At 39.7% G+C, this 27203-nt stretch overlaps 1 protein-coding gene across 1 annotated transcript in view; it reads left to right on the top strand.

Annotated features, from left to right (window-relative positions):
- The first annotated feature begins 732 nt into the window (after nucleotides 1-732).
- Nucleotides 733-27203, top strand: part of SPOCK1 (SPARC (osteonectin), cwcv and kazal like domains proteoglycan 1) — a 279178-nt gene continuing 252707 nt past the window's right edge. The window contains exons 1-2 of the mRNA XM_069029014.1: nucleotides 733-999; nucleotides 1374-1541. Of these exons, the coding sequence (XP_068885115.1) occupies nucleotides 1374-1541 (168 nt within the window). The 5' untranslated portion in view covers nucleotides 733-999. The remainder of the gene's footprint in view (nucleotides 1000-1373; nucleotides 1542-27203) is intronic.

Below are 27203 nucleotides of genomic sequence, written 5' to 3'. Positions count from 1 at the left end.
TTTGATGGGGCTTTTATGTTTTTAAGGCCACTTTTACATCTCTTCAGACTGCAGTGGTAGTGAAGATTCCACTGATGATTTCTGCCAAGAGATCGTCCCCAGATACCATCACAGACACCTTCCCTCCCCAGGTATCCTCACAGACATCTTCCCGAAGATTCCTTACAGACCTTCTTCTCAGGATTCCTCACAGCCCTCCCCATCAGGTATCCTCACAGACACCCTCCCCAGGTTTCACTGAATCACCACATTGTTTGGGTTGGAAGGGATCTCTGGAGATCACCCAGTCCAACTGCCGTGGCAAGGCAGGGTCACTTGGAGCAGGTGACACAGGAACGTGCCCAGGTGAGTTTTGAATGTCTCCAGACAGGGACACTCCACGCCCTCCCTGGGCAGCCCTTTCTAGCGCTGTGCCACCCTCAGCGAAAAGTTCTTCCTTCATGTTCAGGTGAAACTTGCGTTTAATTTATGGCCGTTGCTCCTTGTCCTGTCTCTGGGCACCACCGAAAAGAATCCGCCACCCTTCTCTTGGCAGCCGCCTTTGCGGTGTTTAAATGCTTCCTCCTCTTTCTCCAAGGCTTCCCACAGCTCACGGGTCCCGCTGCCCGGCCCGGCCCTGCGGCGGGCGCTGCCCGCGCTCCGCCCCCGCGCTGCAGCGCGCCCCGCGCCGGGCAGGGGGCGCCAGACCGCGGCCGCACCCGCCACACGGGCACGGCGGGCTCGGGACCTGCCACGGGCAGCGGCTCCGTGCGGGCTCCGACAGACAGACAGACAGACAGGCAGCGGCACCGCCACAGCACAGACACAGAGCTTCCCGGCACCGCCACAGCACAGACACAGCGCAGCAGTACCGCGCAGAACGCAGCGGCACCGCGCACAGCGGCACCGCACACAGCGGCACCGCGCAGGGCTCAGCCACAGAGCACCGCGGCACCGGCAGCAGGAGGAGGACAAGCAGCACACAGTGCTGGGAGCCCCGGCCGGCGGCACTGCCCGGAGGTAGGAGCTTCCTCTCCTCTGTGGCAGCCAAACTTCGCGGAGCCAGCGCTGGCTGCGGCCGCGCGGGGTTTGGCTGCGGTTCCGTACCGCCGTGCTGTTGCCCCTTGGCTGCTCCCCGCTCGGCCCCAGTGTCCCGTTTTATTTTTATTGTTGTTACTATTATTGTTGTTATTGGTGCTGTTCCCCGCCCCTCCGGGCTGGGCGGGCGCGGCGGGTCTCGGCGGAGTCGGCAGCTCCGCAGCCAGAAGTTGGCGAGGGCCGTGAGGGGCGACTGGCCTCAACTTGGGTCCCCTCAGAACTTCCGTGCCCGAGGAGCCGCTGCTGCCCTGCTGTCCCTCGCCGCTCCTCTCTCCGGTCCTCTCCTCTCGTTGCAGATGTCGGGGGTGCTGGTGATCGCTGCCTGGTGCTTCCTGCAAGTGGAGAGCCGGCATCCTGAAATCATCACGAGTAACAGCAATCATGGCAATTTCCTGGACAACGACAAATGGCTGAGCACCGTTTCGCAGTACGATAAAGACAAGTACTGGAACAAATTCCGGGATGTAAGTACTTCTCCCTTTACCGCATGCTTTTTGTTCGTTCCATTGACCGTAGCGTCCTTCCAGGGGGCTGCTGGCTGTGAGGAGCTGTGGGTAGAAGAGAAATGCAGCTTGGGCAACCGGTTGCTGCTTGTTTGAAGGATGTTCAGAGATGTTTGGGAGCTGGACAGACAGTGCTGGCATTCTTGATTACCCCATCGATTGGGGCAGCATGAGCTCCGTGTCAGTCTCTCTGTTCTTACGGTCTTCGATTTTCCTCTGGGGAGGAACTTTGAGTGAAGTTTCTGTGCTTGCTGCTTAAGAGTCTGGTTAACTGAAAAATGATGGAATGGTGTGTGTGTAAGAAGGAATACTTACCAGTTCAAGCCACAAGGTGGTAAACAACGAAGCTTTTTGTGCCTGCAGTTTTTGTGGAAAGGATTTTATTGTCAATTCTGCTTGTAGAGATCTTTGAGGCTGCTATAGTGTTGGAGGAAGCAGTGCTTTGGCTTTTTTTTATTTTTTTTTTGCAGTCTGGAAAACGGGTAGCTTCAGGATGTGTTATGATGTGTTATCTGTATAAAACAAATTACTTTCTTAAGCTCAAAATTAATTCTAGACTTCCCTTAGTTTGAATACAGTCATTTGTATTGAGTCAATGACAACAGAAAGGGAAATGCAACGTTTTTAATAAAAGTAATATTTAAGGAGTTCCTTTTACTTCTGTTGTCTGTACACTGACAAAGCTTTTCTGGAGCACACACAGAAAACCCTGCTTCACTCTGCCCAAGACTGTGTGATGGAAGTGTTAATGTTTGTGTTGATCATGAGCACAGTGAGGTTAAGTGTTCTTTATTGTCTGGGATTTGTGCACCGTGGCCACAGTGAGACTCCAGGAAAGAGAAGACTAGAGCTGGCTAGCAGTTCTGGTAGTACCCTTCTGCAAGAATTTGTTTGCTTATTTAGGAATCCTGGTCTTTTATAGGATATTAACAAGTTAAACTTTGATGCTTTTGTCTCTGTGATCTTAAAATTGTATCTCACTTTGCAAAGGGGAAGTCAAGGTATTACAGTTAAATGTGGTGTGTCCCTGCTTAGCTTATTCTCCGTGTGTTTTTCTGTAGTTTTGGTCATCTCTGTGTGAGAAATGCTGCTCTCAATCTCAGCATAACAAAGTGTGGCCTTAGCAATGGTATCAGTTAACAGCTATCTTGGAGTGTGTCTTCACGGGCAGCCACTGATCACATCCACCTACTGGGACTGCTGAGTTCTCACAGAGAAAAGGGGATTAGACTTCAAGGGAATCTTTGTTAATATCTGGTTTAGTCTTCTGGGGAACAGAGGTTAAGGATTTCGCTTGTTAATTTCTACATCCCACTTGATGTGAGAATTGAACAGCATTTGAAAATGGTAAATTGAAAACACTAATCTGAAAACACTTCTAACTAGAAACATTAATCTGAAAACACTTCTAACTAGAGACAGATTTATAGCAAGGGACATCTTTCAAGAGCCTCCTTCCAAATGGAGGCCTCCTATTAACCACAAGTCTTAAAGCTTTTATTTAAATTTATGTAGTTTTTATGTTTTCTGCTTTCCTCTTTGTGTGATTTTTATTATTTCCGCTTCCCTCTTTCCACTTCCCTCTTCCTTTTCTCTTTAAAACTGGAATCCTTGCAGCTTCTCTTATCATCCCCTTTCCCTAGTCTCACAAGTGAAGAGAAAGTATTCCTCTTCTTGTGGAAAATGTTCATGAAGAAACACCTCTCATGTTTTAAGATTTCACAGCTACAAATGCTTTTTTAGACTTTCTGAGAAATCTAAAATACCCCATAAGGCCTCAAAACTCTTTTTTATCAGGAGAATCATTTTATCTAAAAGAAAAAACAACCTTAACCAGTGGTCTACCAAGCAAAAGCAAATAGTATTATAAAGTTCATGCAAACCTTAGGTATCTTTCTATCAGCCATCTTAATGGTTGTATTTAATTCCTTCAAAACTAGCATGTTACATATGATTATTCATTAAACTTTTTATGGAGCAAATTAACAGAGACTACTAATCATCTCCTACTAAGCCTTTTCTTAAAATATAAAAAGCTTACATATGTAATGAACCACTTAATTACTTGTCTTCTACCAAATTCGTTTACTGGATCATAATCTTCCATGAGAGGTTCTCTGTCTACAGATGAAGACATGCATAGGTAGAGCTGCTGCCAGCATAACAGGTATAGCAGCGACAGCACACTTCTTGCATGCAGAGATGTCAGAAGAAGTCTGGTCCTTGCTTCATGGCTGTGCTGTTGGGGATAGATTGTTAAAATATTTGTTCAAACATTTCTTAAAAGGCTGCCTGATGAGCTGCATCATAACAGTATAATTGCTGTATATGGACTAGATGAGCATTTCGTTGATAAGTGTTGATTTCTAGGAAAATTATGTTGCCTCTTCCCTTCATTGCCAAACTAATAAACTAATTTTATAGACGTCATGACTACATGAGGTTCTCAATGTGGGCTTTGCACAGGAGGCTGGAGTACAGAAATGGTGTTGCAGTTAAAAGTTTCTTGGATCTAACACTACAGTTACTCCAGGGCAGAAGCCCTGCTTCGTACCTCGTAAATCAGCAGAGGCAAGGTTGCAGTAATTAGCACAATTACCCTTGGCTGCTCTCTGAAATTTTTGTCATGTTATATAAACATATTTGCACAATTATTTACATACCTGTGCCCTTCTGTACAGTGGGGGAAACACTGAAGGTATGGAGCTGAGATTTGATGGGTTTGGGTGTGGCCATTTTATGTGCATCAGCACAAACATCTGCACACACAGATGTGCATATAAATCTGTCATAATGTTGAAGTACTGGATGGGTTGTTTACTCAGATGATATATAATTGAATATAAAATTTTAAATTAAGCTTTTCTCAACTTTTTCAGTTATTCTTTTCAAAATCAATTGGTTGGTCAGCCTTATTGAGCTATGGGCCAGTATGGCCTGATTTGAGAAGACAGCTATTGATTGACTTTTTTTAGTATGATCCATATTTCTTTTGGGCAAAGACAGCATGGTAGTTGCACTTACAGTCTCAGCAGTTGCTACTTTTCTGTGAAAAGAGAGCACAGAAGTATACCTCATTTGAAATCTGTGTTACAGCCACAGAATCATGCTAACTTTAAATGTGATTGAACTCAATAGTGTGAAATGTGTCATCATTTTCCAAAGGCCTCAAGGGATCTATCTAAAGCAATAATTTACAATACAATCTTTTCATGTGATTTGAACACAATTTGTTGATTAAGTTCTCCATTTTAAAAACAAACAGAGCTGTAAATAAATCGTAAGACCGATGTGACTGATCTGTTGTGAAACATTTGCTGTTGAAAATCTTGTATATTTCACATCTGCCCAGTGTAATGTCTGTTGTATTAATAAGTTTTTACTGCAATCTGAACCTGTTATTCTGGTCTGTCTTTCACCCCTTTTTCCTTGTCTGCCATGGACTTTGATACATGACAAAATCTTAGGTCTGTCTTAAGTTGCATTTTATAGCTGGGGATAATAGTATTTCTCTTCCTCACAACTGTGTTGAAGCTGTCAATAAGAAAGGATGGAGCTCAGAATCTGTGGTAATCTGGAATTTATTATTCACCTAATCCATATATTGAATGTGGCTTGGTACATACTTAAGTAACTGACTAGTAAGTTTCTGAAAAACAAAAACTAAATCAATGTAATTATTACTGGAAAAAGAAAAAAGTGAGCAAGGTGCACTCTCTGGGGAGGACATCCAGCTATTTCCTTTGTTCAGATTTGAGGTTTGGAAAAGCAGACATCAGGGATATGTAAGTCAAATTAGACCTTCTGATATTATGAACCCAAATAAGAAGGCCTCGATCAAACCTGTTGAGAGGGATCCTTTGGCTTGAGAGGAGCTTCAGAATAGATTTGATAGCTGAACGTGAAGTGAATTCTCATGAGTCTTAGGAAGCATTTATTGTTATGGGAATAGCCATACATGTTATTGTAATAGGTCACACTGCAGCATCCCATTATGTTCATAGAGGCTTGGCACAGAATAAATGTCATTTTAGTGTTAGGTCTGTCTTTAATCGAAATTATATGAACAGACTAATTCTATTACTTGTACTTGAAGTTATGTCTATTACATTATTAATGCTTATATATAAAAAAGGTAATAAGTTCAACTAACCACGGATTAAACTGCAAAAAGGAAGAAAAAAGTTAAACGTACTAAGAGGATCTCGTATAAACCACACAAGGAATTTCTATGAAGTTGAAAGCTAAGAATCTTGGCATGAACTCTGGTTTCATTGCATGTTTATGCATGGCAGGCTGCCAGACCACGTTCTGAGCATTAACTAAGCTGTTTCTCTAAATTCTATTGCATACAGAGTTGCAGTTCAGGCTATCATGTTAAAACCCCCATGCATTTTATGCCTGGAGAGGCTCTGAGACTGTGCAGGCCTAAGAAGCAAAGCATGAAATGTCATCGTCTGTGTGTATACATTGCTCAGACTTACTGGGGATAAACAGTTACACATACATAACGGTTCCTGATGAGGATAGTTATCAGAGATTAGATATTAGCTTCTCACATTGGTCATAGGCTACCCTGACACAAACCAGTGAAGGGACAGTTTTGTCAGTATTAATGTACATCACCTTTCTAAGCCTGCGAATTCCTCCTCACACCTGATCAGAAGTGCAGTGTCAGGGTAACAAAACAAATACAGGATTAGGAACTGGGGGATTTGTATTGTTCCAGCTTTGCCACTGATGAGTTTTTGTCCTTCGGGCTGGCTCTTCACACTTCTTCACTGCATTTCACCTTCTTGGCACTTACCTTTCTCTGATTTTTTTAGCCCCAAATTAGAAGTGTGGTAGTGAAACTTGATAGCAGAGAGTTGGAAAACATGACCAGTACTGAGAAGGGTTGGAATACCAAGCAGGCAAAATTGGAAGACCTTGGGAACTCAAGTAATAGAAATGAAATGAAATTTAAAAGTACAAAGTGGAAGGTCATGGAATTGAGAGCTAACACAAATTTATTCTGGGTCCTGGCAGCTCAGCTTGAAATAGATGAGAGGGAAAACCTGTGTACTTTCATTGATTTGCAGAGTTATTCTAAGTTACAAAAGTAATGCTACTCTGAGGAGAGCAAATATATTGTAGAAATGCAGAAAAATTAAAGATTTCTGCTTCTGTTGAAGAAGTAAAAATGTACAATAGAAGGGACTACTTAATTATGAATATTGTGAGCACTTCTGATCAGTGAAATTCAAGAAAGATTGTTATGGAGTTGGTGATCCAAAGGCCTTCCAGCATCATAGGAGAAAAGACTTTGTTTTAAAATAATATAATATATTAGTTTACTCTCAAAAAAGTAATTACATAGGAGTAGGTTTTCTTCAGAATGAGAAAAGGACACCAAATCTAGCATTGTGTCAAGATGAGATGAATCAATAGATAATTGGCAACAAAAATAATCTCACTGATAAATTTAGGGATAAGGTTATTACTCCACCCACAATTATGTTTTTAAAAGTTATCTAAATGAGCACTTCATTTTCAATAAGTAGCTTGTATCTTAACAAAAAATATTATGATGTAATGAACAGTGATAAAAGAACCTGGATTTGGGAATTCTAAAGGCCTTGTGCTTTTATATCACGTGTCTACGAGGCTTAAAGCCCCTTGCTGGGTGTTGTGTTGCTCCCTATCCATTCAGTGTGGTGGAACCTGGTCTGGGACATCCAAGCATCTCCTGGTCTGGTGGGATTTTTGAAGTAAGAGGTCATTTCTGTAGACTGGGTTCTTTCTGCTGTCTGTTCCCTGGCAGACACCTGCCTTCAATGGGGTCTCACTACCAGGGATTTGAAATCACATCTTCTTTTCTTTTATGTTGTATTTAGACCTACAGGAAGAGTGAAGTATTTTTCTGCCAACAATTTATTAACAGAATATCTCTTTTTCTTTCTTCACTTCAAATGTAAGCACAGGTTTTTCTGTGATGCAGTTATCAGTGCATTCATTACATATATGAGAAACCAGTCAGGTCCTGCTAATTATTTGTAGTGAATTTAGTCATAAAGAAGGTTACAGTACACTTGAAGAATATCTGCAGGCTGGGTAATGGATGTACCAAGTGGCTGGGTTGTGACAGGACACAGACATTTCAGGCTGGCTTCCCAGGAGATTATCATTCCAAGCCCACCTTGAGATTTAATTGAAGGTGAAGACTCTGTGTGTGTATTCCAGCAGATCTGAAGTACAACAGAGTTGAAATGTGATTTATAAGTCTACCCAGGCACTCCTAGCATAGGTTGTCTCTTAGAGCAATTCTTACTCAACAGAGGGACAAGGCTGGAATATAAATGTGATCAAAAAGTACAGCTGAGATGTACTTGCATGAAATTTAAAAGAATAGGAAAACTATTGAAACACTTGATTCTGTGCAAGTGTAATGCATAATCAGCTTCTTACAACAAAAGAGATATGCTTTCTAAAAAAGCCCGTCTCAAACTTGACACTTTCCTTTTGCAGTGAACAAGGGGAAAAATAATGGCATTTATGTCAGAATAATTAACTTGGAAGGTAAAGAGAGCCAGCTTTTTCTAATTAACTGACACTTACCCAGCTTCCCTAGGAATTACTTAAGACTCTCAAGTTAAGTGGGTCAGTACAAAACTAGGGTGTTAGTTTCCGTATTATGTTTCAAATTACAACTTTAATAGTTTCCTCACTTACAGAAGGGTTCTGCAGACTCCAGTCAACAATCATATCCCTACCATGAAATTCTGTAGATTTGAAGTTCTGACTAACATGTTTTATGCATTTTTTAGAGTAACCGTTCTTGTATTCTACTGCTTGCCCCTGTTTTGTCTTCCCCACCCCAGAGAGATTTCTTTTCCATACAGACTTGTATTAATCCAGATTCAGATTGTAATTTTGTCAGATTCCTGAGAAACTCACAAAAGAAAAAAAAAAAAAAGGAAAAAATGCCACACTAATGAGCCATATGTCACATCAAACTGTGTCAGTGTTTATTATAGGAGGTTGAGTTCTGATGTCTGTTAGTGTAAGAGCTGCTATCAAGCTCTGGTGTCCATGGGTAAATGATACCAGTTTTATTTTAGGTAAGTTGTCCTGGATAAGGGTCGAGAAAAACAGGTCCATTATTCTCAAGGACCAAAAGTTACAAGTTAAAGCCTATTTATGATACCCTGTTTTGACCATCGGGCAGATTATTACCTTTATTTTTTGGGGGGGCGTGGGGTCTCTCAGGTATTTTAACTATTTGCATTATACTTATGGCTTTAACCATGAGGCTAGAGATATGTAAGTCCAGTCAGTGTGTCTTTATCAATGTGTGCATGTTTTGAAGATAAAATGCAAGCCTGTCTAAATTTGGGGTGGGGCAGCTGAGCTGCTTTCACAAGAAGTAGGACTTCATGAGGAAAGTAGAGTTCAAATATTACATCTGGGATATGAAAACCTTTTTCTTTTAGATAACATCTGCTTATGCAAGGACTGTTTGATTATTCCTTTCCTTACGTAACCAAAACTGAGATTTGTCCAAAAGAGCTGTAGTGAAGTCTTGGTTTTATTGAAGCTGATGGCCAAACTGTCAAAGACTTTAGTGAGGCCTGAGTTTGATTCTTGTATTCCTCATCTTCCTGTTCTCTTAGACAAAAAACAACTGTATGTGACAGACCAGTTAGATGAAACAGTTCTCTTTGCCTTTTGGAGGACACTGTAGAATTGGAAAAGCCTGAAAGATCACGTGTCTGGCCAGCATAAATAGAAAATCTCCCTCAAAGTCCCTGAAGAATCAAACTATCTGAAAATCAAACATCTGTGGTCTACAAAGTACACATTTTATAGATTTCAACCACAATAAGAAAGCAGAGTTGAAGCAGTAAAGTTAAGGTGATGCTGCTGCCTCCGGTGGGATTTTTCTGTACTTCCACCACTTAACTCTTTCAGCTTTAGATAGGGACTTACTGCTGCTGAGTTACCAAGTATTAACTCTGAGTAAGCAGTCTGTCATCAGCTAGGTAACTCCAGCAGTTATCACTGGGGGATTTGCTGTAGCAGGTTGGCAGCTAAAATTGAATTACACATTTGGCCTGAACATCTAATGTCTAATGACTTTCAAGGCTAAGATATGATTCAAAATTCAGTTTACAGATAAATTGCTAAGCTACTCAATAGTGGCTTTGGCAGGGAGTAGATTGGTCTTTATCTGTCACTTTTGTGACTTGGCTTGTAATCCAGGGTAACAGAAAATCATTCTCATTAAATAGGTACAGGGGACATAAATTAATTCTGTGATCTTAGCTGTCCTCTTAATGAACTTTGTGTCATAAATTTACTTCACTGATTGCTTTCTCCCAGGTAGATAGAAAAATACTTTATTAAAAATTACTGTTAGAGTAACTATATTCAGATTAGTTTTTGAAAAAGGCTTCAATATATCACATCTTACAGTTGAGTTCTCACTAACACGGGGATTGATAGAAGTAAGTGATACTTGTCTGTCTATGCAGATTGCTTTGAAGTTGTCTAATCAGGAAATTCAGCTGTGTACACAGTTTCATTTGAAATTGCACAGCATAAATTTTATGTGGTTTTTAACTTGGAGATCTGTCTTCATCCTTCCCTGTCTTCCATTGTCCATTCAGAAGTTTGTTTCAGCACTCACTTCTAGTGTTTTTATATTGGCCTTTCTGACTTTCTTTTCAAGTGGTAGCAGTTAGAGAACTTGAACCTGGACAGAACATTGAGGTAGAAAGGTAGAGGCAGCTGCAGTCACTGGAACTGAGTGGGAGGATGCTTACATTTTAGAATGGGAGAGAGGCTGAAAATTATACTTGTAGGATTAAGGAGAAATGAGGCTAAGTTGTTTCTTCAAGGGAGTGGAAAACGTTGCTTTTAGAATAGCGTTTCTGTGTGTACTAGGGACCTTGAAATCATTGGTAGAAGTTGATTGCAGTTGGTAAATATTTTTATAAATATTTTTATATTTTTATAAATCCATTCGAGAGAATTCAGAATTCCCTGGCATTTCTTGGTGAATAACAAGAGTCTGTTATACTTTGAACAGTTGATCTTTAGAACAACTCTGTCACTCATTCTGTCTGTGTATGTGCCTGCTCTGCTGCCAGCACGTGTAGCCCTGGCTCTTGCGGGGTTTCCTGAGTGTCCGTCACAGGCGGCGGAGTTCGGCCGTGTCCTGCCCGGAGCTGGAGCATCTCAGGGGCCCGGCCGTGTCCTGCTCGGAGCTGTCCGGGGCTGGAGCATCTCAGGGGCCCGGCTGTGTCCTGCTCGGAGCTGTCCGGGGCTGGAGCATCTCAGTAGACCGGCTGTGCCTGCCCGGAGCTGTCCGGGGCTGGAGCATCTCAGGGGCCCGGCCGTGTCCTGCCCGGAGCTGGAGCATCTCAGGGGCCCAGCCGTGTCCTGCCCGGAGCTGGAGCATCTCAGGGGCCCGGCCGTGTCCTGCCCGGAGCTGGAGCATCTCAGGGGCCCAGCCGTGTCCTGCCCGGAGCTGGAGCATCTCAGGGGCCCGGCCGTGTCCTGCCCGGAGCTGTCCGGGGCTGGAGCATCTCAGGGGACTGGGCTACGCAGCACGAGTGAGGATCCTGCCTCTCACTTAAGAGTCCTGAAGCTTTCTGTGGCATCCTGTGCTACGTGGGAAAGTACTTTTCCGACGTGGTTAAGCACATGGGGATGTATATCTAGATTAGACAGATGTGAAAGCAGAGGATAAAGCTGGTTCAGAGTTATCCATCAAGCTAATGCCAGATATAACAACAAAATTTATGTTGTGCAAGTCCCAGGACAGTGCTCTTCTACAAAGCGATGAACTGTGCTGGAATACAGAAAGACAAAGCTTAACAGGTCTGTGTTCTTCCTGAGGATATATGTGCCACTATCTGACAGCAGTGTTTATTGGCCCAGATTCATTTCTTGTTTGATAACATTAACTTCACTCAAGGTACATAAGGGATAAATTTTGTTCCTTTTTTTTTTTAAGTGAAGTCAGGGTAAGCAATCTTTTTTGCTAGCTAAGCATTATTTATTATTTATTTAATGCTAGGTGAATAGCATATTGGAGGGGGACTAGGTATTTCCTCTTAAAGCAGAGATATTAGCCAAAGTGGATTTCCTGTATCTATTTTATTTTTATGTTAAACTACATCTAGTGAAACTCATGAGGCTCAGGTCTTTTACATCTACTGATCTTTTTTAAACTTGTCTAAAAAAGACGCTGTTTCAATAAAAGAAAACCGGAGTGCTGTATTCAACAAGGATATCTAGAAACATATGATAATTAGTGGTTTAAATACAGAATTGTCTGCAGTATTCCTTAAGCACAACCATGAATCTCTACATTATGGTTCACTCAGGGCAGCAGCATCCAAAAGGAGATTGTGCCACATTTAATTAGAATAAATATAAACTGCTAAAATACTGCATACTATCAGTTATGCATAGAACTGCAGTTATGCAGCAAGAAGGAAGCTGGCAAACCTTATGTATTTGCTCATAAGGAAGTATACAGTGATTCAGATCAGTGACCACAGATTTATAAGTCTCTTCATGCTTATATAACAAAGTTAAGTTGGATATAACAAGACACTTAAGGGTTTATTTTCATTGGAATATGAGGCAAGATGGACTGAAATGAGGATCCTTATGTGACACAAATGTCTGCTTTTATATTTAGTCTCCTTTTTATAAAGCCTTTGTCTCTTCTCATGAAGAAATGCTTTCTCTCTTAGCATGTGTCTTATCTTAACAAATGTTAAAATGCTTGGCAGAGGGAAGGTTTTGTGACTTGTAATGAACTCATAACCTGAGATCTCCTTTTCCCCTGGAGATAGTGTTGTTGGAGATTGTGAGCAAGCATTTCCTATCTGTGTGCAATGCTCTGTAAAAGAGAAAAGAAGGCTGAACACAAGTACAAGAAACTTTAATGGGTATAGATCAACAATTTTTGAGCATTCACGAAAAGCTACTATAAACAATTTTAGAACCATGATAAAATATATTGAAACTTCCACTTGTAAAGTAACATATGGCATCACAAATAGTCCTATCTCAGTATGTAAAGGAGAAAGAAATCCAAAAAACTTCTTATGGGCCATATTTTGCTGTCAGTACCTTTTTAAGTAACTGCACAACCTTAGCATCAGTTTTTGTTGAGATACTGCATCCACACTTAAATGGCAGAATATGTCCCTGTGTAATCAAGAACGAGCAATATTCTATTACAGCAGGGCAATGTACAAATACAGACAGATGTGGCATGTGCTGCAGTTTCCATTAGCAAAGAAAGAAGCTGCAAATAGGAAGCAATTTTGAAACCTGCCGCCATAATTGCAAACCCATTACTGATATATCAGGGATGGCGCAGTTGATGTGCTCCCTACAGAATGACACAAAGGTTGTCTATAAAATCTGAACTCACTAAGGAGAGATGTGGATATAAAATAAGATGCTATAAAATAAGATCCTTAAGGCATGGCTGATTTTAAAGCTGAAGCTCCCTGAAATTAGAAGTTAGTGAAACAGCAATAATGGAATAAATGTGTTTTCTTCAGTTAGTTCTTAGAAAGAGAATCTATAGGTGCAAGGAAATAAAACTAAAAAAAGAAACCGAACCAAACAAAAAGCCCCCTAACACCAAAAAAATCCATAAGCCCCAAAGCATACTGTCTGTGTCATAGGCAAATGAATGCTGGATAATTTAGTGGATCCAGGTAGAGGAGTCATGACTGAAATGGAGACATGCTCCATTAGGTGAGAAATCATATCTGGAACAATCTCTACTAAAGCCCAGTGATTTCTCCTCATGGAAAATACGTGGCAGAAAGAGGAAATGAGAACTTGACACGTGTCTGCATATGTATGGCAGGTAATGAATCTATAAACACAGAGAGAATGGAAAAAGGTAGATGAGGAAAAACCATGTTTCACTTCATTAAAGGGAATTCCAAAATGACAGGTTGATGATAGTGTTAGGGTCAGAGAGAGAGGAGAACAGGAAGGGATTTAGGAAGAATGAAGCTGAAAATTATTTACCTGCTGAGCAGCATCCTGGGTGACCCTGATGTGGGCAGCAAAGGGTTCTTGTGAGCAAAGCTACTGGCAAGCCCCACTTCAGATGTGTGTGTGATTCTGGGCACAGTTTTAAGCTTGTCTTGCTGAGTACACACGATACATTTTGGACTCCAAGCAACACCAGTGGCCTATTGCCAGGTGAGAAGCTCTAAACATCTGTCCTTCTGTGGTCTTCCTACTGTGTGACTTGTGTGGTGGGTGGTATTGGTTTCCATTTGAGATAAACAACAAAGATGCATGGTAGAAAGAATATATTCACTTTAATCAGTTTTTTCCTTTCAGTGTAGTTGTGGATATTTGTAGCATTCATAATTAGCAGAGGAACAGATGGTAAAAGCTTGGTTTAAAACAGAGCATCCATCGAGTGATCATGTGCTGCTGCAAGCTTATTTGGGAAGGATTTTGTTCCCTTGGATGATGCTCCAATACAGTGGTGCAGGAGTAAAATAGGAAAATAATTTCTAACGGTGTAACTCAGTGTGTAGGACATATATAAAGCATGGAAAACATTTAAACTTAAAAAGTATCTCCTGGATGCTCATGTCTTGTGCTGCAAAAGGATGAATTTCAGCCTTTACTGTTCTGCAAAGCTGAAACCTGTTATGTATGAGTTTATGTATAGGGGAAGTACAGCAAAATGTCCATGAGATTTCCCCATTCCCCTGTCCTATATCTGCACAGCAGGGAACAACTTAGTTTTTCTGTGCTCAAATTTCAGTAACTATTGTACTGTAGCTTAATCAAAAAACACACCCAACAAAACAAATCAAAAAGCCCCACATATATATTTCGCTTGTGTGCTTCCAGCATTAACATGGTGCTGCAATTTTTCAAAGCTGGAAAACATGAGACAATTTTGTCAGCATTTCACCATGACACTTGTTTCACATAGAAAGCCAGAGGGCAAAACAAAGTGGTTTCTTTTGGTCCATGTAATCTTTTTAGAAGGCAGTGGTAGCCCTGCAGGCACAATCACTGAGATTTGTATGAGGTAATGTTCGAAATGATGAGATTCTGGATGTAAAGGCTGATTGAGTAGTTGCATGATTCCATGTTCCAAATTCAAAACTTAAAAATATTTGATTTTGAGGAGAGGTAGGAGCAAGGAAAAGGTTGCTAAAGAGAAAAATAAGCTAAATCTGTTTTTCATCTATAAAGTTGAAATACGGTATCCTCCATCCCAAAGGAGCTGAATGGATTATTGCAACCATCCAATCTAGTCGAGATCACATTTTCTTTTTTGCTTTTATCTTTTCTTAAAAAAAGATAAATGAACCCGTGTTGAGATGTTTATCTCTGTGAGATGACCTGTATTTACCTTCAAGTCACAGTGAACTGAATATTCCCTGTGAAACTATATCATTCCTTCTCCCTGCAGGCTCTATGGATGCAGACATAAAATATTTCTGTGAGGACAGTGGTGCCATTCCCTCTATGTATGTAATATTTTGGAGGATATCTGTAATAGCCAATGAAATGCTCTTTGATAGCTCCTGTTTTTCTCCAGATGCTGAACTATAAATTTAAATATATTGTGAGCTATGTTTTCTTCTTCCATGGTGAAATCCCTATATCTCCTCACAGTAAATAGTTCACAGAATATAATAAGGTTGTGTTTGCCTAAACATCTTTCTAAAATTTTCATCTTCAATTTCCATGCAAAACCGAGTCAAAATTTTTTCACTGTGAAAATTAAAGTTTCCAACTGCACCAGTTTCTGCATTGACAAGATTGAATGAATTGTTAGTGCTTATTTAGTCCAGCTGACAGGGTTTTTTATAATTCTTGAATGTATTTAGATCATAAAACTCTTGAGATGGAAACACTTCTGTGTTGATTGTGCAAAAGCTGAGAGTTCACTGGGGGCTGTCGTCTTTGCAAGGACTGCTGACCAGTATAAATTTTATAATACAAATAATTAATCTTCAATTGATGTGGTCAATAGTAGAACTGAATTAAAGCAACCATGTCAGTATGAGGTCTTTTTGTGTGGACAATCTCTCTTCCTTCTCAGTGTGCTTCTCCTGTTAAGGGTGCTTTGCTCAGACCAGAGACAAACTTCAGCTTAGTTTATTGAAAGAGCAGCACTTGCACAGGGTTTGACTTTTCCTGGGACTCGTGTACCTCTCTTTCCTTTTGAAGACCTCATAAAACCAGTTCAGGTTCAGAAATAGCCTTTTCTAAGTTGAAATATTTCCAGTTTAGAGATTATCAAAACAGTCGCAACCATCTTGGTGTTCAGTTACAAGAGCTACAAAAGCAATACAGTTTCACTTGCCCCATAGCAGAATTAAGCCCAAGCTATTTGAAACTTTAGTCAGAATCGCTTCCTTCACCCAGATTTTCCAGAAAACATTAGCTTATTACAACCACTTGAGCCGACAGGCCCATGAGTCGTAGGAACTTTGCCCAGTAGAGTTCCACTCTCTCCCTTGTTTTTGAAGCTTTCAGTTAATTTTTAAGATGCCTTTTCTCATAGTGAGTGCTGAACACGACCTCGATGGCTCATAGTTGCATGTTCATGGCTTCAGAAGATGCTGCTTAATTGCTGAAAGTATGGGATAGACAAAATGATGTATCTATCACCCAGGGTCTGAAGTTAATGCAGATGTGCTACTTGAAACGCCAACTGCCTTCAAAAGCTGAAGAATTACACGGTGTTCCCCATGATAACTGGGCTTACAGCTACCTGCTGAGCTTAGTTCCTCCCAGCTTAGACTGTAACTTGCACTAACGTGACTGTGCAAAAAGCTGAGGAAGAAATTAAGGCCACCTAATCCCCTCTCCTAGTGCCACCAGCAGCCCAGTACTTAGGGCTGTGTGTTGAGTGGCTGTGGATAGTTTGAGAAAGCACGGGGGTCATAACCTCAGGAACATACTGAGAGTGGAAGACTTGACTTTTGTTTTGAAAATTGATAGCAACAGAACATGAAAAGTGTGCTTGGTATGGTGCTAGAGAAGACCAATGAAATCCAGTGATGGGGAGTAAACAGCGTATTGTTAACAATTGGGAGGAGTGACAGAAGGGAAAATAAAAAGGAATTTCATGAAGCAAATTTTCATTTGCTGCCTAGGGAGTGTTTCTTTCTGGGGAGGGGCAGGATGCAAGTTGTTGCTCACTTTTGTCCAAAACACTGTTTAAAGAGTGAATTCCTGCTTTGGGGGCATTGCTGCCTTTCTGAGCTTTCTAACAAGTGCAGTGTTAACTCAAACCTTGGAAGATTTGGACCCTGCTGTGATCATGCAGCTCTTTCTCCTCCCACCTCCTTTCCATATGCCAGCAACAGTGCTCAGCCTTTGCCTGCTTACCCTTTCTGAGCACTACAAATCCTTTTTACCAGGCCTGTACACAGAGACCACAGAGGCAGGGGATGGTTGATGACTTCCTGTGTATTCCTGCATAGAACACAGCAACTACCCAGCCTTCCTTCCATGTGTTCCAGTTCATTGCTCCTTGTAAATCTGACACTGATTTCACTTCTGTACTTAGTTAAGAGCACTTCTTTTATCTTTTGCTTTCACATGAACGCAGTACACAAATAGCAAATGCTAGAGCGCTGTGGAAGTAGCTCCTCCTTCACTTTAGCCTCATCAGTTCTGTTACATAAATAGTTTCCTTTTTATTTTTGAGCTTTTACTTTCTGAAAAGCAAAGCAAAATTTATGGATTTTTAATCTGTACAGTCTTTTTACTCCACTGAATATGAGAAAAATAAGTCTGTTTTTCAGAGATAGACTTTAGATCGTGCTTCACAATTTCATAACAAATTCCCAAAAGTGAAGCAGTAGGAGCTGTCACTGTAATTTGGATAATAAAAACAATAAGAAAATGCCAGACTAAAAGTCATGTCCAGCCTCACTTAACAAATGAAATGACAAAGTACCAGCCAGAGTTAAAAAGAATATCCAATATCCACAGACTGCTTTTATCCCTGTACCACTGGCAAGGCTCCTAGATTGGTGCCTGGGAGAGCATTGATAATTGGCCTGGGTACGACTGCACATAATTGGGAGAGGCCACTAAATCATTTGGCACTTCTGGCAATTTTATGCCAAGAGAGCACTGGGATTTCTGCATGTCTGCAGAAAGCAGAATGTCTGCTCTGGAAGAGGAATCTTAATGTGCTTGAGATCTCTGTGGAAAGGATCCACGAGCGTTTTTTGAGATGTTCTGGCAATATGAAGCACGAAGGCCCCTATTACTGAGATTCTGAGGGTAAAAACCCCTGAATTAAAAAAAAAACCAAACAAACAACTAACCCAGATTAAAACTGTCTCTGGCAGTTTGTTTATATGAAAATTATTCACACGCTTATTTACAGTTATACAAACTACTGTTTAATATTCAGAGTTTTAGGCCTAAATATAAACCTGTTTAGATAAGTTTTACTGTTTATTCTCAGAGAAAAATCTGTAGCGTTTTCTTCCGAACCTGTATGCACATTTTATAAAGAAGTTATCTGTAGAATGAATTTACCTTGTTTTCTAAGAGTTTCTTTGTCAACAAAGGTATATTCAGAAGCAAAACAGGCAGCTTTTTTTTTACTGTTCTCCTTGCTATCAACTGGAGTAGACATGTTCTATGATTCTATGATGTTGTTACCGTTTCCATTCAGAAATAAATGATATTCCATCTGCTCCTCTGCTGTATTTTGCAGTGAGCTAAGCTGTGTAGGATTCCCTTATAACATGTTGAACTCTCCCATGGAAATAATAGACTGTGATAACAGAGGCCAAACTTTCATGATTTTTTGGAGTTATGAATTTTAATGTGATACTAGAGCTGAAAAGAGTCTTTGAGAATGAAAAATTGATGTTTCCTTATCTCCATTTTGAAGTGTGGCATAGAGAAAGTAAAAATAATTAAGTGCCCTTCATTTTTCCTTCTGGTAACCAGTTTTCTGACTTTTACCCATTTGGTAACTATTTTAGCCTCAAGCTAAGTCCCTGGAAACCAGATAGAATATCTTCCTGTCTCACACAAGGTTAAGTCAGTATTTCTGAAAGGGCTGTTACTAGTATAGATTATCCTTCAGACAGTGCACTCTCCCTTTGGAAACTCTGCACTGACATTTAAAATCCTGTATTTGACATATTCATCAGCAATATAGGGATAGGTGATGTGCTTCCTGAAAGAGATTTAGTTACAAAATATTTTGGTTCATGTCCTAGATAAAGAGATCTTAGTAAAATTAAAGCATCTTGGGTTTTCAGAATTGTTTCTTTCTGTTCTTTAAGGCTTCCTGCTTTGTCTCCAGGTTCCCAGGAACCCACCTACTCTTATTTATCTCTGAAGCTGATTTTAAGCAAGAACTCAGCTCTCAAGGAAAGAAAATATTTTAATGGGTTTCTCATAATAACCTTGCTAGTAAAGCATACTTAAAAATAAACTGCTTCTCTTCTTCCCTCCTTTCTGGAGTGAGCTGAGAGGATAACAGCTGAATCATCTGTCTGAGTCATGCAAACTGCTGTCATTGTTTGATGTAAAGATGAACTAAAAAGCTGTCATTTGCTTGGGAATATTTTTATACTTTACTCACTTGTCCAGTGAAGGGGAGAGTTTTTGCTAGTTGTTTTTTTTTTCTCTTTTTTCCTCCTTTCACATGGAAAATTACAATGAAGCCACGTGTCATTGTAATGGCTATAAACTCTGCTACTAAAAAAGCTTTACAGAACTCTTCCACCTCAGAGCATCTGTCAGCCTGAAAGTCTGTCTTTTTTGTGTTTGTGCTCAAACTCTGTGAGGCCCTTCCTCTAGTATGCCTGGGTTTTTGCAAACACCTTCTCCCCGGCTGTATGCTGCCTGAAATGATTCACTCTTGTCTCTGGACTGTCCAGGCTCTCACCCTGATGTCTAACAGCTGATCCTCAGAGTCATGTGGATTTTGCTTTCACTTTCCTTCCCCTTCTCCATCTCTTTTCTTACTCTCTCCTGGTTTATCTTTTTGTATCTCTTGTAGTTGACTCTGCAGCACCTTCTTATTTTGCACTTCACATGCTTTTTTTTTCACTCTTCACTCTGTCATCTCTGTTGTCCATCCTCTTTCTTTACTGCATTTTTCTAGTGTTAATCTTTCTCCCCTCCTTTTATAATAGATGTCTTTAATATTTTCTTCCATTAGCCAAGTCCTGTGACTTTGTTACCAAATACTGCTAGCCAGTAAGTCATAGCAGAACAGAGCTATTTTATCCAAACTGATGATGATGGGGTCAGTCTTATTTTCATCTTAAACCTGGCACACTGAAAACTGGTATATATTTCTGCACAGGAATTCCTGCACTCTGGGGTTACAGTACTTGAAAGAGTGAACCAGTGCTGAAAAATGATATAACCTTGGCAGAAGTGCAGAGACTACTTAAGAGTCCTAATTTCTCTAGCAGTCTGTCCAACTTATAATTGTAAGCATTTATTTAAGCTCCCTAATCACAGCTTCACAAAAAAACCATGGAGTTTTGAAAAATTGTCTAGCTGAAGGAAAATCCCTACTTCAGTTCAAGAGAGTACGTAGGACACAAAGATGCAGCTATTCTTCATTGCTGTAGCTACCATCAAACTTAACATTACTGACTAAATGACTGTTACTATATCTCTGAAACAAGTAATGGGTTTAATACATTTCTTACCTAAGGAATCTAATAATACAAATCCTCTCACATGAACTGGAAGGCTTAGCTGTCCAGTTTTTGTGCACTTAATGTTTTTTCTAGGACCCACATTAAAGCAAAGTGCCATAGTTTCTTTTAAGTGTAGTAATTTTGAAATCTATTACAGCTGATCTCAAAATATTAAAAGAACAGTGATATTTCTGCTTCTGTAACTCTATGGGGTCATTTCTTTATACTCTGGAAGAAGGAATTTATGTCACTTAAACTTTGAGGCTAAACCCTAGTCCAACGCTCTCCACTGGGACTTACAGGCTGCACTATCATATTTTTTCATCCTTTACCCCTAATCAACAGGGCAAGCTTCTTTTCTGAGATGTACCTCTCTCTGAAGTTTGTTGGTATGTTTTGAATGCTTCTCATGTTTTGGAATGTGTTGGATTCCACTGGAAGTCATTTAGAGATACCAGATTAGAAAGAGTTTGGATTCCTGAGAAAATGGTGTGTAGCTACCAGATCAGTACTATTATTCCAACTAGTTTAAAGCCTAGCTAAAGACACTAACTTTTCTGTTAGACAGGAGATAATCAACAAGTGTGATTTTGTCTGTCCTGCAAATAAATTGAACGGAGCCTGTTGTAACACTGCATAAGGGATAAACATTAATGTAAAGCAGCTATACTCATTTAACACAGGAAATAAAGGTATTGTATAAAGCAAGTTTCATTATGTAAAAGATCCATTTCAAACTCTAGTTTAATGTTTTATATTGAGTATTTACCATTTTATAGGTGCTACAAAAATTAATTTAGTTTGTAAATGTCATGCTCTCTTTCAGGAAAATGGTAGCCAGACCATTATTATGTAAAATAACCATGGAATTAAATTGCATTATTTTGATTAAGTCAGTATAATGTTATCTAATTTCTGTAGCCAGAAGTACTAAGCAGACAGCTTGGCTATGCTATGGTTTTGATACCTTGCCGGAAGCTTCAAACAAATTGTTGTTATAATGAAGTTGTGAAGTCCTCACCCTGATAAAGCTTTATCATGTTCAGATTGAAGATACTGCTTCAACATATTTCAGAAATTCATAATAACCCCCCACCTGGTTCTCTTATCTTCATGTCAGACCATGGTTTCTACTTATCTGATCACTTGTGTGTCAAAGCAGTTTCCAGGAGAGCCTGAGAAAATTAAGTGTGATGCAAATCACTGCCTCTCTGAGTCCCACTCCATTTTTTCTGAAAGATGTGCTGAATTGGTGGCATCCTTCCCCTTTACCTGTACACAAACTGTGTAACCACAGGGATGAAAGTCAGTCATATTTTCAATAATTCCAATGAACCCCTATTTTCACATTTGTGCTTAGCCCCAGTGCAACCAGCAGAGTTTTTGTAGACCCCAGTAAGCTGTTCAAGCAATTGTCTTTCTCAAACTTTGAAGTAAAAAAAATACATAACCTTTCTCTTTCTTTTTTCTGGTTTCATCAGCCAGCTGAGTACAAGTTCTCTTTCTATTCAGTTGCCTTCTGACAATTTTGCTTATGATTCTTTTGTATGATACAATAAGGTGTAGCAATCTGTGACATCAACTGAAGTTTTATAACCAGATTCCTTGCAGCAGTCTCTTCAAATGTGTCTACTTACCCATATTTTCTTCTGCATGGTGCTTTTTTCTGATGTGAGTAAATAGGAAAACCAGAGTGAAAAAAGGCTAGCTTTGGGAAGGAGGTGAGGAGAATGTCTTCCTTTCAAAGGAGTCTAAAATAAAATAAAGAAAACTTATTATTCATAAATTCAGTATGAATTCTGGTAGCTGCAACAAATATGTTAACTATCAGTTTTGTTAAATATATAGACATAATGCTTAGAGTTGCCAAATCTGCAAATGTTTAAGTAGGTGTTCAATTTTAAAAGAATAATGATTAATTCAGTGGGCTGGTTTGCTTTCTCCAAATTAGCTTCTTCTGTAGCTGTTTGCAGGATTTATGTTTAGTGATGCGTTTCATTAGGTTATGGTTGAATTTTGAGCCCAAATATGTAGCTGCATAGTTACAAGTTTCAAAATCTGTCTGCTTTCACTGGAAAGCTATTTATTTTGCAAAAGTAATTTAGTCACTCAGTCCCGATAAGAAGACTGTGGTAATAAGCAATCAGAAATGCTGTGTTTAGTGTGGTGGCCATATGTTGATGCCATAAAGTCACAAATACAATAGCAAAAAAATAGATCTGTTTGAATCCTGCAAAGAGTATTGAGGAAAATCTTCTACTGACTGACTTATTCCTAAGACTTCATGAAATTATGAAATGCTTTACCTGCCTTTGAAATGCAGCTGTCTGCAGGGTAAAATGTAGCAGCTGGTCTTACACACCAGAGTTAACCCAACCTGACCCTGCTAGGCTTGGAATCTGACAAAATCTCAGTGGGAGGCTGTAAGGCTGCAGGCAGACCTGCAAATAAGCAGTATAAATTACTGACAATTCCACATAAATGACTAAGTGTTGTTGGAGATACGGAATGTGCCATTTTGTATTTTACTTTCTGGGATCACAAAATGTATTTTATTCTTTTCAAGCTGAGCTTGCCTTCTGTTTTAGTGGGGTTGATGCTTCTCTATGAACCCACTTCAAGGGTTTTGATTATAGGTCCTTTCCAGAATGACAAGGTGACATTATTTTCTTTTCCCATTTCGGTGTTGTTAAATTCTGAGTGCTGGCAGGGCTCAAAGATTAGTCACTGGGACAGATTTGCCATTATTTTCAAGCAGTCTGGTGACATATTGCTGCTCTGAAGCTTTCACTTTAAACAAAACTAAACTGGCCTTAGTGGTTGTTTTAGCTCTTGTTCCGTGGTTGAACACTCCTGTAGCTGATGTGCAGCTCTCAGTCCTCAGCTGCTGATCAAAATCAAATTAAATGCTTATTCCTGAACTTGAACTTCTCCCAGCATTTTTCAATTCTTACCCACTTAGAGATGTTAGTTATTTGTAATTTTCAAAAGCCTGCTCTTTAAGGTTGAAATTGTGGTCCCACTCAAGTCAGTTAAGTTTACCTCTAGTGGGGTCACGTTTTCTACATGAAAATATTAAACATTACACATTCATTTAAAGCTTCTTTCCCTTGAAAGACAAGAAAATAATACTGTCAGAAGAAGCCTATTTTTCTGAAACATGTCTGTACTTTGCTTTATAAGTCAGTAGCCTCAAGCAAAAAATACTGAGGTATAGGCCAAAAAATAATCATTTCAAGTCAGAACACAGGAAAGCTGTTGCAAGTGGCCTTTAGAATTTGTTCACTAGCACTATTCAAGTAATAGAAGAGTTCCAAAGCACCTACTCATATTTGTCATGTCCAATATGATTACAAATTAAACAAAACATTATGGAAGTAGTAACAGCTTCTAAATACAAAGGGGGGAGAAAAAAAAGAAAATTCAAACTCTGAGCTATCTTAATGTCTTGCTTTGTTTATAGTTTATAATGTGTGCTAACTGTATAAGGGGATGTGAGGATTATGATTTAGCAGTTTAAATCTGTTTAAATTTGCAGGTCTAATCTAAGGGATTTCTGGTATTTCTACTCAATCAGTCTGTGTGTCTGTTCTGTCTGTTCAGTTATTTCAGATACAGGCAGTCTTCTCTATTGATTTTATTACCTGTGATATTGCATTTGATATGGCAATTCTTCCTGCTAGCATTTCATCTGATAACCCACCAAATGTGCCCCAAATACAGTACTTTGCCCCACTTCAGTTTGCCTACAAACTGGATTAGAATATTAAAGCCAGAGTTTGATTGAACTATTGGTATTCTTCATAGTGAGCTCCCAAACTTCCCTTGGAAAAGGTTGGTATGGAAAATTTGAAGCTTTACATCCAGGCTTCCTTAAGTTGTATTAAACTCAGGTATATACAATACATGTTTATCTTCCTAATCTTTAAATATAAAGGTATATGCATTCAGCTGTGTGTAGGGCATGTTCCTCAGAAATAGTCAGTGATTCATACAAAGAATCATTCTTTTGAACTTTAACTGTGAGAAATGTGCAAATGCACTGTTTTGTTTTTATCTTGTTGGAGGTTTGACTGGAAGGTAATGTAAAAGAGACTGTAAAGTAAAAAGCTGAGCAAAACACCTTTTCACTCTTCTTGTATCTTCTGGAAATTCTTGTCATGTGTTTGGTTCATTCGTGAGGACTTAAATCAAAATCCATTGCTCAGGTTTCCTTCTTCTGCTCTATATGAATTCTTACCCACAAGAACAAGATGTTGCCAGTGACAGGAGCTTTCCAGTGTGACTGAAATTGTTACATTGGACCAGTGGAGATATATTTGATTTCAACAGTTGAGCAAAATAGCGTAGTGGTGAGAGGTTTATGGTCAGAAAACATTAATTCAGTCACTTGTACTTCACTGGACATCAGCAGCAAGGAAGGATGATTAAAAAAAGAAATAGCTGCATTTTATTCTCTCCCTACACAGTGTGTCACTACCCATTGTGGAATCAATGCCCTCAAGTTTTGGGCTGTGTAGCATTATCTGGTAGATGGCTCCAAATAACAGCACTTGGATTTCATTGAGAGATTGGGAGCCCTAGGGAAGGAGGAGGATCATGCTAAGAGAATGGACAGAGTGGCTGTTCCTCATTTATTGATCTTAACTAGATCTACCTCTATAGGCCATATCACACTTGCTCTAGATTAGATTTTTATTTTGAAGTAGTTCCCTAGTAATTTATGAAAGAAGATTTTTTTTCCTGTTAAATAATTAGCATTGGTGTTAATGAATGATGCTACAGAATTTTGAAACACCTACCTTCTTAATTTTTTCCCCTTTTTTCCTTCCTTTCCATGTAATTACTCTTTGATTTAAGGTGGCTATTGATTTGTTATACACTTGTCCTTGGTGTAAATAGATAACCCTTAAACATCAGATAAGAGGGCATGAGTGACACTTCCCATTATACAGCTCCTGCTGTCAGTTACCAGGAAACATTTCCTGCATTGGAAAAGATCTTCCACTGGATTTTCTTTTGTTATAGAAACTCTTTTGTGGTATTTGTTGACAATACTAATGACAATTAGCATTCTTCTCTGTATCAGTGGACAGTGAGGAGCCTGTCCCCAGGGCAGCTGGCATGTTTGTCAGTCATGGAGATGAGGGTGTGAAGTGAATCCTGGCAGGAGGCTGGACACAGTGCAGCTCTAGAAAGAGGTAATGGAAGGGAAATGAAATGCCTCATTATTGCAAAGGAAAATCAGATTCTTGCCACTTTGAAGTTCTTGTGGAAAGCCACAGAGGTTTGCAAGGAGAAATCACTGGTGACCTAAGACAGAAGGAACTGGTTCGCTTTCCCACAGGACATGCTCGTCAAAAGTGATCAGTGTTTCCTGGGCATTTCCAGGGGACAGTAACTCTCCCAGCAAGTTCCCCTGTTGCAGTTAGGGCTGCTGCTGGAGGTAGGATTTTGTTATATGTGAGTAGGAAGCCGGAGTGGGAGTTGCTGTCTGAGTCAGTGACTTACAGACTGGTTACCTGAGAGACTCCATGCTGCTGCAGTTGGCACGGAAAGGTTTCTCAATAAAAAAGGAGAAGGGATGTATAACTGACTGCTTGCAGTGAGAGCTCATTGCAAAGTTTGTCACTTTTAGTCTGACATGCCAACTACTTACTGACCTTCAGAGGAAATAGCAGCGTCCTTTCTTTTAGAGATTCTTACTAAAAAACTTTTCCCTGGGAGGGATTTTTCATACACATTTTTCCTCTGCTTTGAGGCCTGATCTGATTGTCACATCATGCATGGATGCTGCTGCTTTAGGTGGTTGACTGTGTCATTAGCAAGGCTTTCTATGCTCAGAAGAGATGCCCTTTCATGTCTGTCCTTGTGAGTATCCTGCAACAACAAATGGGACACATCAGTAAAATTTAACTCTTACTGTCCATGGTCTAAGGAATTTTAACTTTGATAACACAATAAGCCCTAGAGAAAAGTCCAGGCTGATCTGCTAAACATATTCTAATGCTCAGGAGTCTTAACATAATGCTGATTAATATGCTATGTATTTTCTAGTTTTGCAGAGCATGTCACAAGTAATAGATCTAGGATCATATTTCGCCTTTATTGCCAGGGAGCTAGAAATATATACCAACCACTTAATTAGAGCCAGCTTTTAATGAAGATAATGAAAGGAACAGCAGTAAATAGAGCAGAAGCAAGATCCGAGTATTGCTTAGTGCAAGTTACAGGATAAAGGCTTAAAAATGTCCTTTCTAGGTCCTGGTCCTTGACTGTAAGGCAGTTCTGTGCAACGTCAGCAAAGTCAAGGTTTCTGCCCCCTATAATGGCCTGTTCTCATCCAGCAGAGTATTGAATCAGTCTGGGGATGTGTGGGGCATAAGGAGAGTCTCACTGTATCCCTTCTCTTGGATATGTCTCTGGGTGAAGCATCTGAGATGCCGAAAGAATTTATCCAAGAGATTTGGTCCTGAGCAACAAACTTTTATCCGGATAAAAATCTAGCCATACTCAAGGCATACAGTGTTTTTGTATTAGAGACACCAAATGAAGAAAATATTAAATAAGTTGTCATACATGAAATCCCTAATTGTGCTTGGTCTTTGCATATTAAGTGTTTTAATCAAATAATTCTGAGTTAAATATTTCTAAATTTGAATGTTAAAATTAACCCATCAGCCCAGGTACAAAACCAAGTTCCATTATCAGTGTTTTCAATTGTTCAAAGTAGTTATTAAGAGAGTTGCACCATTCCCAGTTAAAAAATTCCCCAGTTAAAAATCCCCAACTTATGCTCCCTTTTCAAACTTCAAACCACCTGTACACCGTAAGAGTTATCTTTCCTGTGTTTACTGTATACTTTTACAAGTGTTTTAAGATGTGCTGGATGTATTTTAATTTTTTTTTTAGGTGTTTT

The sequence above is a fragment of the Aphelocoma coerulescens genome, chromosome 13, assembly GCF_041296385.1.
Source record: "Aphelocoma coerulescens isolate FSJ_1873_10779 chromosome 13, UR_Acoe_1.0, whole genome shotgun sequence".
NCBI classification, from domain to species: domain Eukaryota; kingdom Metazoa; phylum Chordata; class Aves; order Passeriformes; family Corvidae; genus Aphelocoma; species Aphelocoma coerulescens.
The sequence above is the reverse complement of the archived record's forward strand: the minus strand, read 5'-3'. Positions and strand labels throughout refer to the sequence as shown.